General features: G+C 46.6%; 1 protein-coding gene across 10 annotated transcripts in view; it reads left to right on the top strand.

Moving 5' to 3' along the window:
• Window positions 1–970: 970 nt before the first annotated feature.
• The window catches only part of COL6A3 (collagen type VI alpha 3 chain), a 64,048-nt gene continuing 51,187 nt past the window's right edge, over window positions 971–13,831 (top strand). For 4 of the 10 annotated variants that reach the window (XM_033010735.2, XM_033010738.2, XM_033010740.2 and 1 more), the window contains exons 1-3: window positions 971–1,396; window positions 9,941–10,089; window positions 11,612–11,692. In XM_033010735.2, the coding sequence (XP_032866626.2) occupies window positions 10,002–10,089; window positions 11,612–11,692 (169 nt within the window). In that variant the 5' untranslated portion in view covers window positions 971–1,396; window positions 9,941–10,001. The remainder of the gene's footprint in view (window positions 1,397–9,940; window positions 10,090–11,611; window positions 11,693–13,831) is intronic. The other 6 variants (XM_033010736.2, XM_033010742.2, XM_033010745.2 and 3 more) reach the window with 6 other exon arrangements.

Genomic DNA, 13,831 nt, shown 5'->3' on the forward strand with positions numbered 1-13,831 from the left:
GGATCCCTCTGCGAGGCCGGCGCTCAGTCTCTGCAAGCGCCAAGCCAAGCACCATTTCTGAAACGAGCCATTGAAGCAGTTCAAGGGCTCAGCACTTTCCTGAAGCATTCCAGCTATTTCTTCATGTGGCTAGTCTTTCAAACAGCACAAAACCTAGAGCAAACACAGTAAGTCCCCATCTGAAATGAAGAAAATGTGACTATTTGATTCCAAGAGACACCATCTCATTTCCAGCCTTATATGGAACCAAATAAGGGCAAGAGATAAGAATTAATGTTTCCATACCACCTTCTCTTGCAAAACACAACCCGGTCTAGACTGAAATGTTTAACTTTGACCAGTGACATGCTGTTGCTCGAGGCAGAGGGCTAAAATTAGCCCTCCCCAAATCTGCCTGGTAGGCTCTGCCCAATAAAATATTAAAGGTATTTTTTTCAGAGCATGTAGGCTTCAAAAAAAAAAAAAAATCACCAGTCAGGAACTTGCTGACTTGATTTGCTGCCTTTCAAACTTTTACTTTAAACCTTTTAGTGGGCTGTACATATTTTAAAATATTTATCCTTTTGCTAAGGGTCTAACTTTTATTTATAAGTTATGCTATAACATAATCCCTGCCTTTCTTCCTCCCCATCTGGGCAGGTAAAATAACTGCTCTTACATGTAAATAGGAAACTGCCTTAAGAAGAGACTCTTTCCCCCTGCGCTGATGCTCTTAACTGTTCAGGGGGAGAGGCTGAGCTTTCTGCAGCCCCAAGCATCTCCAAACGACGCTTTGCCGGAGCCCTGCGTAACTTGGTATCGTCCTCGGTGCATTCTGGCTCCTGCAAAAATCCAAGTCCAGACTTTCCCAACTGAAAGGCGTAGTTAAAACTGCTCCTGCAACCCTGAAAGGCTTTTCTTTTTTTTTTTTTTTTTTTTTTTTTTTTTTTTTTTTAAATATATCTTTCTTCTCACTGATAGCAGGGAGAAGCATTTTGGAGACGGCAGGACCAGCGCGGGAAGAGGAAACCACACAGCACGGAGGCGTCCCCCGGGGTGGGGGGGGACAAAGAAGAGGAGGGGGGGGAACCGCGTGTGATGAGCAGCTCTGACCTCAGCCCCGGGAACGCCAGCACCAACCATCTGGATCCCATTTTGCGACGTTGGATCGCCCGGCCCCCCGGCACTCCCGCGCCAGCCGCCTCCTCCGGCCTCGCTCAGACCCGCTGCGGCCGTCTCGCGGGGACCAGCGCACCCCCATTTCCCTCACCCCACTGGTGCTCGCGTCCCACCCAGCAAGGCGAGTGGGGACCAGGAAGGCTGAGCAGCGCTGGTACGCCATGAAGCAAGGGTGAGAGGCGCTTCGGAGTGGAAAATCCTGGAATAAGCAACTTTTTTTGGGGGGGTTTGCTCAGGGGTAAGTGTCGCTTTTCCACGCGGAACCTTTAGCCTTGGGCTCAGCAGCTGCTGTGCTTCCCCTCCTTGGCGGGGTGTTAGTCTTATTGGGGAGTTTTCAAGGAATTTTAGACAAAACCCATCCCGTGCACAGAGCGGCGTCCTCAGAGGAAAGCTGCCCCCAGGCTTGCATTGCACTTGGAAAAGTGGAGCGATGCAGCCGGCTTGCTCACACCAGGAGCCTCCTCCCCAAGCTGATGCACCGCAGGTGTACGGGGATGTTCCTGGCCCCACCAGTGCAGGGGAACTAAATTCATCCAAAACCAGAGCAGGGTGCTTTCCCCCCACTGCTGTGGGACAGTGTTTGCCTTTGATGCTTTGAGATCACTCCAGCAGCAGCTTGACGGGATGGGAGCGGGACTGCAGTGGGATGGGTCCCCTGAGGAGGGCATGTAGTGGTTTGGGGAGCTGCACAAATGGAACCCCGCAAGGAATCCAGCTGAGGGGGTGTCTCACTGCCCCTTTCCTGCTTCCAAGGCTTGCCCCCAGGGCTGGGGGCTGTTTGACAGCAGCCTTCACCCCTCCTGCCTCAAGGTACGGTAGGATGAACGGGCCAGAGATGCTTGCCAGCCTGTCCACCCCACACAGGTCCCACTGCCGGGAATGTCCCTGCTGCTCCAGGGTGAACCAGCACTGTTGTGGCTCCAGGGACAATCCTCATCCTTTTGGGGTCATCCATAGAGAGGGAGGTTGGCCAAACATCAGATATTTTTCCCCAGGGGCTCTCCAGCCTTGCATGGACCCACCTTCCCTCTCCACAGCCCCCATCCCTGCACCCTCCTGCCCTTCCCAGACCTTTCCCTCCATAGCCCCAGTTGCTCTCGGCTCCCCAGAGCTTTGCACACAGAGATGCTCTTGCTGAGGGGGCAGCTATGACTAATCGTAGAGACACCCCACCACCCTCCCCCTTGGCTCAGGAAAGCCCTCCCTTCCCAACCGGAGCCCGGGGTGAGAAAGGGTTGCAGCCAAACTGGTTTCCTGACCAGGCACAGGGGCCAAAACTGGCTGGAACGGAGGTGGCCAAAGCCACTCTGGTTCCAGCGGGTGCAATGGGAAACTCTCAGCTCATTTCTGGTTGCTGTGATGATTCATGTACGCTCTCAGGGGAGGAATGCTGCATTTTTCAAACTTCTGGCTTTACCCCATTACTTACTGGTTTTAAAAAATTATTAGTATTTATGGTTGGATAATTACTGTACTTAGTTTTAAAAAAATATCAGTATTTATGGTTGGATAATTACTGTACTTATATAGTGCTGTTCCTGGGGCATGACTGCCCAGTTTAGGGGCTTTGTGGAGGCGTGAGGGATGTCTCCAGCCGGCAGCTGCTGCAGGGAGCTGTGAGACCCCTCTGAGGTCACGTAAAAAAGCAGTGGCAGAGCAGAGACCCAACTCTGCATCTCCCCAGCACCATCTCTTGACTTGCCAGTACCAGATCTTAGGGAAACAGGCTTTCTGTCCTCAGCCTTGTACTCTCATTGCACTCTGGTCTTTGCAGAGAGGTTGACCATGACCAGGGATGGGATGGCATTTCTAAGGCAGGAGTGCAGGGCTGCACGCTTGCTGCTGCATCATCATTCATTCGCTTTCCATTTATCACCAGCCTCCCCAGTTCCCTTTCTGGTTTTCCAAATTTACAAATTTTTCCATTCAAATGCATCAACTTTCCCCAATTTCAGGGTGAGCTAAACCAGCCCTCGCTGTATTCCCACATGTCAAGGAGAAAAAAAATTGTTCCTCTCCTAACTTTTGCTACGTGCCTGTCTGGGAAGAGGAGGGAAGGGAACATATTATTCCTTCCATCAGTGCAAACTCTGGTAACCGCACAGTCTTGCCAGCCTTGGACTCTATTCTCCCAGCCTGGATACATCTGATTTGCAGCAAAGAGATGAACCTGCCCCCGTGTTGGGCGTGCACGGCAGTGAGGCTGGCTATGGGTGGCATTGCATGCCTGCTCTCCGCTGTGAATCATGGCCAGCCTCACTGCTCTGTGTGTCCATCACTTTTTCCACCTTTTTAAGTGATCTGTGTTCCACATTAAGTTGCCGATTTGTTTGGGTGGAGAGACTCTAGGAGGCTTCAGTTACTATACATAAAGAGTCATTGATCTTTAAGGGAGTTTCCTCTTTTTTTAGCAAATACTCCCTTTCCTCTTATTAACTACTCTATTTCAGTCTCAGTCTTCAGAAGAAGAAAACAACCAGATTTTAAGCCAACAGTATGCTTATAAGAACAGAAATGAATATGTGATTCATATTAAATGCTAGCACCCAGGGAGCTTGCCCGGGTAGAATATAAACACAACACAACTCTGTCACTTTTCTGAATGCTGGTTTTCAAAAAATCAGAGCTCAGGTAGCTTGCAGCAGCAAGATGATTTTTCCACCTTTTTAGGCTTTTTTTTTTTTTTTTTTTTTTTTTTTTTTTTAACATTCAGGTCTACCTTTGTAGGAAGAAATGTTTTCAGGAGCAACCCTCAACCCAACACTCCCCACCTTCCCACTGCCATCGATGCCAGATGACAGAAACGTTAATGGAAACCCTTCAAAATATCTGGTGCAAATTGAAATGGCTCCACTTGGAGCCATAAGTGAATCCAGAATCTGTTCTATACCTCTCATTCTGAGCCTCTACAAATAGCTTTGCTTCTCCCAGAGGCTGCAGGGCCAGGTGAGATTTAGTGCTCTATGGTGAAATGGTGGCCAGGTTAGAGGCTTAGGACACTCATGTCCCTTTTCAACAGTGATTGAGCTACTTCACATGCAATACTCATGACATTTAGCCTCCTAGATGCCCAAATCACTGCCAGGAATGGCTTTTGGCTAACATTTTCCTCAGCTCAGAGCTCTTAACTGTGCAGAGAAATTTAAGGGAGGATTCATCCAGCCGAGAGGAGCACGCATCACCTCTGGAGGGCAATCCGTGCCACTGTGGCTCCACATCAGGATTTCAGGAGCTCTTTCTCCTCCCTTCTTGCTCCACGGCCACAGCTGGATGTACATCCCACTGCTGGGGCTGCCAGTAGTTGTTCTGGCTGGTCAGTGTCCACTTTCAAGCCACTGGCAAGGCTTACTACAGCCTCATGGCTTCACTGCTGCCCCCAAGGGACACGCATATAGCGAAGAAAAGCCAAGTCGAGGGGATTTCAGTCTGAGCAGTTTGGTTGGGAAACAGGGTGAGGATGAGGCATGGGGACATCCCCACAAAGCAAATGCAGATGAAGGCACAGATCTCTTGGTTTTGACCCCATGAGGTCATCCCACCGGGTAGACTTCTGGAGGAGGCTCACAACATCTCATCTCCTTCACCATCTGTGAGATGTCCCTCATGTCCTGCCTGATCCCCTTTCAGAAAAGCTGTTGGGACCCAGGTGGAAATCCATCACTTTCTCACAGTACAGGATGATCCACCCCACACGCACAAGGGAATTTAAGGGCTGCAGTTGTTTTTCAGGTTTTTATTCAAGAAAAGTGTTTTGGGATGCACCAGTACTGGACAGGAAAACTGGATCACACATATTGAGTTCTGGGGCAGGGAGGCATCCCAAAAGGTCCCTGGCTGTGCCAACTAGCAAAGCTGCACATGCTGCTCAAGGCCAAGCCCAAACCCAGGCCATTTGTGCCCAGAATAGGGGCACTCAAGCGATGGCTCTGCCTACCATGCTTGCTTTGAGGCCCCTGCCCTTTCCCAGAGGCTGATCACCTCCCTGTAGCAGCAATGTGTCATGGGGAAGGAGAGCTGACAGTCACAGCTTTCACAAATAAGTCCCTAATTTCAGATTTCCTGGTTATCACACCCCAAGAGTCAGTTCTGCCCAGCTCAGTGCTTTAGCCTTGAAGAAAAATACCAAGCAACTACGAAACGCTGGTACAGAAAATCCCTCCAGCAGCTCTAACGGTGCTGATTGCTTTCTCTTACAGTCCAGTGCTGCAAATAGCATCAGTGCCTGAAGCACTCCCCATCTGGGAGTTGAGATTTAAGAGGTATTTTGCGATAACATTAATTATTCCCTCTACCTGCCATTGCACCCATCCATTCTATGCATGACACATCACATTTCTATTCACACTAAAGCCATAGATACTTTCCCTCCCTCTCAAATCCAGCCAGCCCAGCTGAGAGGCATATATAATGAATCAGTGATATGTAACAGCTGTAGTAATTTTTTCTTGCCTTTTATGTTTTGCTTTTTTAAAGTCTGCTCATCTGCTTTGCACTTTTACAGATTATATTTTAACTACACTGTAGTGAAAAAACACACACAAGCAAATGATTGCTTAGAAAATGAATTTGAAACATCCACTCAAATAAAAAAAATATGTAAAATGTCAAGCTTTATGCACAGAGAAGTATGCAAGAAGTAAAAAATAGCTGCTGGGAAAAATATTTAAGGAAATCACTTCATTGCGTTAGTGGTAGAAATGATTGCCTTTTGAAAGCATTATTAGTAACAGATGTATATCTTCTGATGAAATGGAGAACATACTGTAATATTAAGAGGTCACCACACACCATATAAACTCTAGACAGACGTAAAAATTTCAGATTATTGAAGACTACATGAGAAAAATCTTTTAGCACATGAGTTATTAAGAGATTGAGGCCCCAGGTTTTGGTGTTAATTCTTAACAGCTCAGGAAAATGCTTTCATTTTCTAAAGGCATTCAGTAGTCACTTATTTCAGGGTTTTTTTCTAGTTTGTAGGAGTAATATCAAAAACTCCACCAGAGCTTTCACTCCTCCCAGGACTGAAAGGAACTTTTCATTTGAAAGAAAAAAAAAAAAAAAAAAGATAAAATTGCCTTATCAAAGATACATTATTGAAAATAACAACAATCCAGGAGAATAAAGCTGCAAAACAGATACTTGCCATAATCAAAAATTGAAATTTATTAGCATAAGTCCACATCCCTGGTTTTATACTCTACCCCCTACAAGCCAGTACTACCTCCAGCTTCTACGATCAGTGGTAATTTGGGACCCAAAGCAAGAACACACTGAGCAAAGGAAATTATTTGTTGTGTCTTACCAAGGGAAGCCAAGCAAGACCTACCTCCAAGCAACAAAAATCACATCATTTACTGTCTTAAACCCGCTTTTCTCACTGGGCCAGAGACATGCTGTTGGCTCAGTCAAACCAGGTCTGAGCAAAATTTTAGTTCAACCATCCTTCCCCCACCCAAGAAGCACATTACCTCTACAAAAAAAAAAAAAAAAAAACCACAAACATTGCTATCCTCACTGCTTCTTCTCAAAGGCCATCCCCTACAGAAAATTCATCTCACCCACCTTTCTGCAAGCATTAACTCCTCCTCCTCCTCCTTTATTAACAAGGGTGCCATGGAGGGGGGATCAGGAACACCTGTGCTTAAATGCTTCTCTTCTCCATAAATTATCAGTCAGTCTCTAAGAGACATCAATCACTTCTTCCTGAAAGGCTTTGCTGCTTCTTTCCTTCTAATAACTAATCTTAGCTCCTGTGATTTTAGCATGGTTTTGGGAAAACGTGATGCTAAAGCTCATCTCTTGTTGATGAACAAGTCCCTCTGCTTTCATATAACTTAAAATACCATGATGGTGATCACGGGGAAAGCTGGAAATAGATGTAGAGGCCTCCTAAAGGCTAAAATAGAAAAGGAGGTGACTAAAAAGAACAGCCAACTTATTATTGCTTTAAAAAAGACTTTATATTTCCCAGCTGGCCGGGGCAAATAAACCAAAGCTGAGACCAAGTGTTGTTTTAATATACTGTGATATCCAAGTTTATCTCATGGTGCCCCAAGGGCTGACTCATGGCTTTCAGCTGTTTGGGTTTGCTGGCATGGAGGTACATAAAATACAACCTGTGGCTTCTCTACTTCAAGTCTTTGGGGTTGAACCATGACCTGAAGGGCCCTAACAGAGGTGGGCTCAGCCCTGGCTCTCCCCCAGGCTCCTTGTTTGAACACAGGCAGGGCAGTTCCTCAAGGGGTTTCAAACCAAATAAGTCCTAAAGGTGTAGGTGTAGATCCACCATTGAGTTTGGAAATCCCATTACATTTAAAGCCCAGTTGCCCACTGCTGTGGGAGGGTCATGGTGGGTGTTACGGACAGGGGAGATTTCGTAGCTCCAGGGAGATTTGCTTTTCCCCTTCCGCTGTTTTTCATTGCTGTAAACAGTTCTGTAAGGCTCTCTGCAGCTGCTCAATGTTAAAACCAAAAATCCCCCAAATGTTTGTTTCAGTCTTGTCATTTATTAGCTGACAAGACCTTAATTTTCACTGGTTTATCTTGACACTCTGTTCACCCCCAGCTGTTGCGACTGCAAAGGGATAAGATGCCAGCAACTAATAAACAAATTGATAACATAACTTCCTGCATTTTGGAAAAGAAATACCAGCACTTCTATAGCATACGTTATTTTAACGGGCTGTTTTTTCTGTAACATGCATTTTATTTCACGTTTTTCATTCATTGCTAGCAGCATTTTTACTCCCATTGAATGCTGCAAAGCAATCCCATCTCAAAAAACTCACAACTTTTCCATAAATCTCTTCTGCCCAGAGAGAAGATGTTCCAGTGGGGTTGGATGGGTGGTCACAAGCTTGCGGGTCTTTGCAAACCTCAGCTCTGGGACCTACAGACCTTTCTGTATTTGTATGCTCAGGGGACGAACCCTGCAGCAAAGCCCATAGTCATTCCTGTACCCATGGGGAAGCAGACCCCAGCTTTCCCCTCCCTGTATGTCCTTTGGGTGAAACCAGGATTTCTGGGAGCAAGCTGTAAATCAGGGACGTGGTCCAGCAGAGCAGGTTCGCTCCCGCTGGAGGCACTGGGAGGTTTGGCTTGGACTCCGGTAGCCGGGGGGATGGATGAGTGCCAGCTAACAGGATTGACTTTTTAGTCTTTTTATGAATGATAGCAATACCTCTGGAGTGCAGCAGCTGCCTCTATAAATCGAGGGGCTGCCAATAACAGGGAAGGCTTGTCATGTGTTAATTAATGCTGCGTGCTAACTGCTGGCTCTGGGTGCCTATTAAATGTCTCTCCACCTGGCGTTATTATTATTATTATTATACACAAATGCGGGGGGAAAGGCAGGGCCTAGCTTTTGCCTGACTCATGCTATATGGCATTCATAAATGTCTTGTGGAGCACCTGGAAGAGCAGATGCTGCAAATCCCTTCTCCCAAGAAGGGCCAGACCCCAACCCGGGTTTGACACGCAGGGAGCCAGTGGAAGTGTCAGGATCACACTGGGTTTCAGGAAAGAAGGTGGACCTTGACCCCCTCCTTTCCAGAAAGTTCCCCTTTGATAGCCCTGAGGAGTGTCTCTTTGGTGCAAAAGGGATCAGCTGTTTGGAAGTTTGTTTCTGAATTTTCCCTAGTTCCCAGCACCTAGTTCTGTTTCTAGATGCCAAAGGTGGCCATCTGTATAACCACCATGGCTTTCCTTAAGGAGGGCATTAGTCTTCCCACCAACCCGCTTAGGCTCTTGCATTAGTCACAACTCTCTGGACTGATGGAGATGGTAAGGATGTTAATGAGAAAACGGATTTTTTTTTTTTTTTTTTTTTTATGATGACCTGGTTAATTGCTTGATATATTTGAATCACTTTTGGCTCATTTGAGTAATTGAGCTCCTTTTGGGGAATGAGAAGTATTAAATCACTGCATTCCCTTTTGGGAGGATATTTTCTCAGTTAAGCAAGCGTTGCTGGTTTACTGCTCTGTAGACTTGGAAAATGAAGATTAAATAATAAATTGGCCATCTCTATGACAACAGATATACAGATTTCCTGAAGGAGACATTGTTTCAGAAGACTTGCCAGGTGGATCACAGATAAGAAACTTGCAGAAATTTTTTTTTGGCTCCAACACATAAAATATTATTCTTGGTGCCTTTCCAAAATGTGATCAGCCAGCGTAGGCTATTCCACTGCTGGGGCTGTGAGCCTGGGGGAGTTCAAGGGCTTTTTGCTGTACAGCCAGATCATGTGGCTTGCTTGGGTCTGGAGTAATTATATTTCCATTTGTAAGTTTGGGACAGCTGAAAAGGTGAGTTGAGGCAAAGAGGGATGTTCAGGGCAATTATTATTATGGCGTTTGTGAAAAATAAAATAAGAAAAGGTAACAGCAAGGGGGAACACGTTTGCCAATATGTTTCAGCTGGTCACCCACAGGAGAAGAGGACAGGTAAGATGCCATCATATATTTTGAGGGTCAGTGGTAGGAACCTAGGCTGACCATTTTCCTATTTATTAGGTATTACCTAGGACAGGATAGGCAAGAAAGCCATCTAAATCCACAGGGTGATTAAATGCTGATTATGTAAGCGATGATTATTCCTCTTCCAAAGAAATGCTTGCTAGGAAGCAGACTCTGTTCAACATTAAAATATTTTTTTTCCTGCCAGACTGCCACAACAGCATCACAAACTCACATGGCTTGACTCTTCTATCTTGTGCCTCATCCACTCTTGGCCAACACTGCCACTGTTTCTCACTCTCCCTATTTTGCTCCTTTAGGTCTCACGTTGGGTGCTTTGAAACAAAGAGACTAAAAAGAAAACTCAGATAAAAGACCAAAATGAGGAAACACCGACATTTGCCCTTGGTGGCAATGTTTGGCCTCCTACTCTCAGGCTTTTGCTCGGTTCGTGCCCAGCAGCAAGCAGGTAAGACCCAACTGCTTTACCTGAGTTTGCCCTGGTGCAAACATGCCGCTAGTTCATGCCAAGACATTCGTTTGGTTTTTGACATGCATGTTGATGGTACGTTGTGGTTTACCTTCTGCTCCTCAGCTCTCACTTGGCTGAGGGTCGTTTCAGACCCGGACCTTGGCCAACACGCGCGGTGCCTTCCTGAGCATGTCGCTGGCCGGTGGTGTGCCTTTGAGGATGCTCTGTGGGGGACGGAGGTGTGGGGTGTGCACCCAGGGTGGCCCTGAGTGGGTTTTCTCTTGGGCAGAGCTGTTTTGCCCTCCTTGCATGTGTAGGAGGGCGTTTCACAGCAAGATGAGCACTGCCACTGACCTGCAGAAAGGCTCTTTGGTTTGTGTTTTTTTTTTTTTTTTTTTTTTCTTTAAGAGAAGGCACTGGTGTCTTTGGGACCGTAGCTGGTGTCATGGAGGGGTGTTAGCAGCAGGAAAAATATGGAAAACTCATGCCAGCACCTAGGCTGCTTAAATTGAGCAGCTCTTTCTTCCTTGAGCACCGCCGCGGAGCCAGCACAAAAGAAAAAAAAAAAAAAAAAAAAAGCAAAACTGAACCACAAAAACCCACATAGGAGACCATGGGTGGTTTGAAGCTGAGTGAGCCCAAATTCACATGTGAAGCTGCAGGCATCTTTGTCTGGGTCAGGGCTGGTGTCCAAACCCGTGCAGCGAGAGTTTGGGAGGGGAGAAGCATCTCACCTCCCCCTCCCTAGGAAGGGTAGGCTGCATGCTGTCCCCTCCTGTCCCCCAACACTTGCGTTGTCAGGGTGCTGATGGCTGCCTGGATTTTCCCCAGAGCTTCTCGTTTTGCTGCGGGCGATAAGGGGAAGCTAAGCTTCACTTTCACCATGCGAAAGAGGCCGTCGGTCAATTCGGGTGAGGAGGAGGAGGAGGCATGCTTGCGCTGACTGATAGAAAATCCTAAACCCCCATCTGTTTTTTTAAAGCTGTCAAAACCGTTGCCGTGGCTGATATAATATTTCTAGTGGATTCCTCTTGGAGCATTGGGAAGGAACATTTCCAACTTGTTCGAGAGTTTCTGTATGATGTTGTAAAAGCTTTAGCTGTGGGAGGAAATGATTTTCGCTTTGCCCTGGTCCAGTTCAGCGGAAACCCCCACACAGAGTTCCAGTTAAATACCTATCCCTCTACCCGAGACGTCCTGTCCCATATTGCCAACATGCCTTACATGGGGGGAGGCACCAAGACTGGAAAAGGATTAGAGTATCTAATCGAGAACCATCTCACTAAAGCTGCTGGAAGCAGAGCCAGTGAAGGCGTCCCCCAGGTTATTATAGTGTTAACGGACGGACGATCCCAGGATGATGTGGCTCTGCCATCATCTGTCCTTAAATCGGCCCGTGTAAACATGTTTGCGGTCGGCGTGCAGGATGCAGTGGAAGGGGAGTTAAAGGAAATAGCGAGCGAACCCCTCGATACGCACCTTTTCAACCTAGAGAATTTTACCGCTCTCCATGGCATAGTTGGAGACTTAGTGGCGAGTGTCCATTCATCCATGACTCCAGAAAAGGCTGGGGCCAAAGGACTGGTTAAAGACATCACAGGTAATGGCTGACTGCTGATGGCTCTCATCAGCATGGTATCTGCTGGCGTTGTGCTGTTTAAAGCCTTTGTAGGGCCAAGACTGAGATGGACGTTCAGAGGTTTAAAAACAAAGGTTTGAAGCGTGTGGCCCCATGTTTGCAGCTATTGAGCGTGTTGTTGTTTGCAGACTGAGCTGACATCCCTGACAGAGCTGCCAAGGCGTAGCGCAGGAGCCCTTGGAAGGGCAGCGGCCCATTGTAGCCATCCTTTTGCACCCATGGCATGGAAATGCAAACAGAGGGAGCTCTGCAGGGTTATTAAATTGCCCCATCCTATCCACTACCAAGGCAGGGAAATAGGGGCTGAACACATTAGCCACAATGGTGACTCTTCAAAGTCCTGACCAAAAAACCTCTGGAGACTAAGAAGGTTGCTGCTGGCTGCGGGGACACCGTGTGGGATGTTCCCTTGCATCTAGCAGGGGAGATAGGCAGTGTGCTACTCCAGAAAGTCACATTCTTGGCTGAAGGCATCAAAAGCAGTTTGGTGGAGAATTCTCTGCTGAAACCCCATCCCTGAGCTGGCCCTTAGCCTCTCTCCTCATCTGCCTGGAGAAGGTATGTGGTTGGAGAGTCCCTTTTGCAATGCCACAAAAATGCCTTCTTTACAAGCCAATGGCTTCCACCTGCTGGAGCACTGGACCCTTTCCGTAACCAAAAATCTCTCCGCAAACTGTGTTGGCTTCAATGGATCTGTGCTGACCGCAAGCCAGGGGCCCAATTTGCCTGGAAAAAAAATAAAGACGGTCTTCTTCCGTCCTTTCTCTGTTTATGAAATTTTAGTGTGGAAAGGGCCTTCTGAGCTGCTTTGTTGTGTTTCAAAACAGAAGCCCCAGAGATCAAACCTTTCTTTTTATTCCTGAGACTCCATCTGAAGGTCAATAGCTTGTGGGGTGATGTAAGGCCACGTCAGTGTAATGAGGCAGTGTAACATTAATCCCCCTGTGTTGTCTTGCCTGATTAACCCTCACGCCAGCCCCACTGGGTGCTCTCCATCACTGCATGACACCGAGCAACACCAAAAGGCTGTGCTCACATGTGTTTTTATTGTGCAAAGTGCTTGACAGGGCAAATACCCAGATCATGTGAAAGCCACAGGGAAGAAAAGCAGCTGCCCCAGAAAGATGACATAAGGTCCACCAATTCTAAGAAAAACATGCCAATATAGGTGGAAAAATGAATGTTATACCCAGCCTGCTGACAGCGCTGCAGCAGCTGTTTGGCATCTTCGCTGTGAAGGACCCCAGTGCTTCCCTGTTGAAATCAGTAGGGGAATTGGTCTTTGGCAGCTGGCTGTCCTCCTCTGGGGCATCCCAGCAGGTAACCCCATAGTACATAAGCATCTGCAGTCGCAGACATTTCTTTAAAAGCTTTGAAGCAAATTCCTACTTCATGTATATCATGTATTTCTAAGTTCATTTCTACTCAAAGATCTATTTTTGCAAGCATTTCCTTTCCCCCCCCATAACACAAATTTAAGTTAATCTTACTACTGTAGTTTTGCCCATGTGATTTGTATGGGACATCTATGGAGTATCATTAAACATGGGAAAAGATGTTACAGGTCCTAAGCACTGAATGACAATAGTGTGCAAAGCATGGTACAAATAACTGTTTGCATAAGCGTTTAAGAAGTCATTTATTCAGTTGATAACTCCATGTAGCATCAAAATGTATAAAAATACTGTGGATGTTATGCTATAAATGAGCCCTAATATGAAACAGAAATGTAAAAAAAACCCCAGACCTATAGTACTTCCAGTACAGAATACTAAAGCTGTTGGTCTGTGGCAGTTTCTAGAGCTGACTAGCATAAGTGTGAAAGTCAGCCCCAAGTTTGCCCTGATGTATTTGTTAAATCTTAGCTGTCTGTCTCATCTGACCCTCCTTGCTTAGTTGTGTAACAAGCATGCTTTTTTTTTTTTTTTCTCCAGCACCAGCTTGTTCCATAAATGTGCACTGAAGTACAAGGTTTTTTTTACAGTGATGACAAATTATCCAACGTATCTGTTTCATATCTATTTTCGCTCCTGCGGGAGTGACCTGTGCTGCTGTGATGACACCCATTGGTGTCTGAAATCTCGTTCCTCAAAAAGATGT

This window comes from Tyto alba, unplaced genomic scaffold, assembly GCF_018691265.1.
Source record: "Tyto alba isolate M040663 unplaced genomic scaffold, T.alba_DEE_v4.0 Super-Scaffold_7, whole genome shotgun sequence".
In the NCBI taxonomy this organism is placed as follows: Eukaryota; Metazoa; Chordata; class Aves; order Strigiformes; family Tytonidae; genus Tyto; species Tyto alba.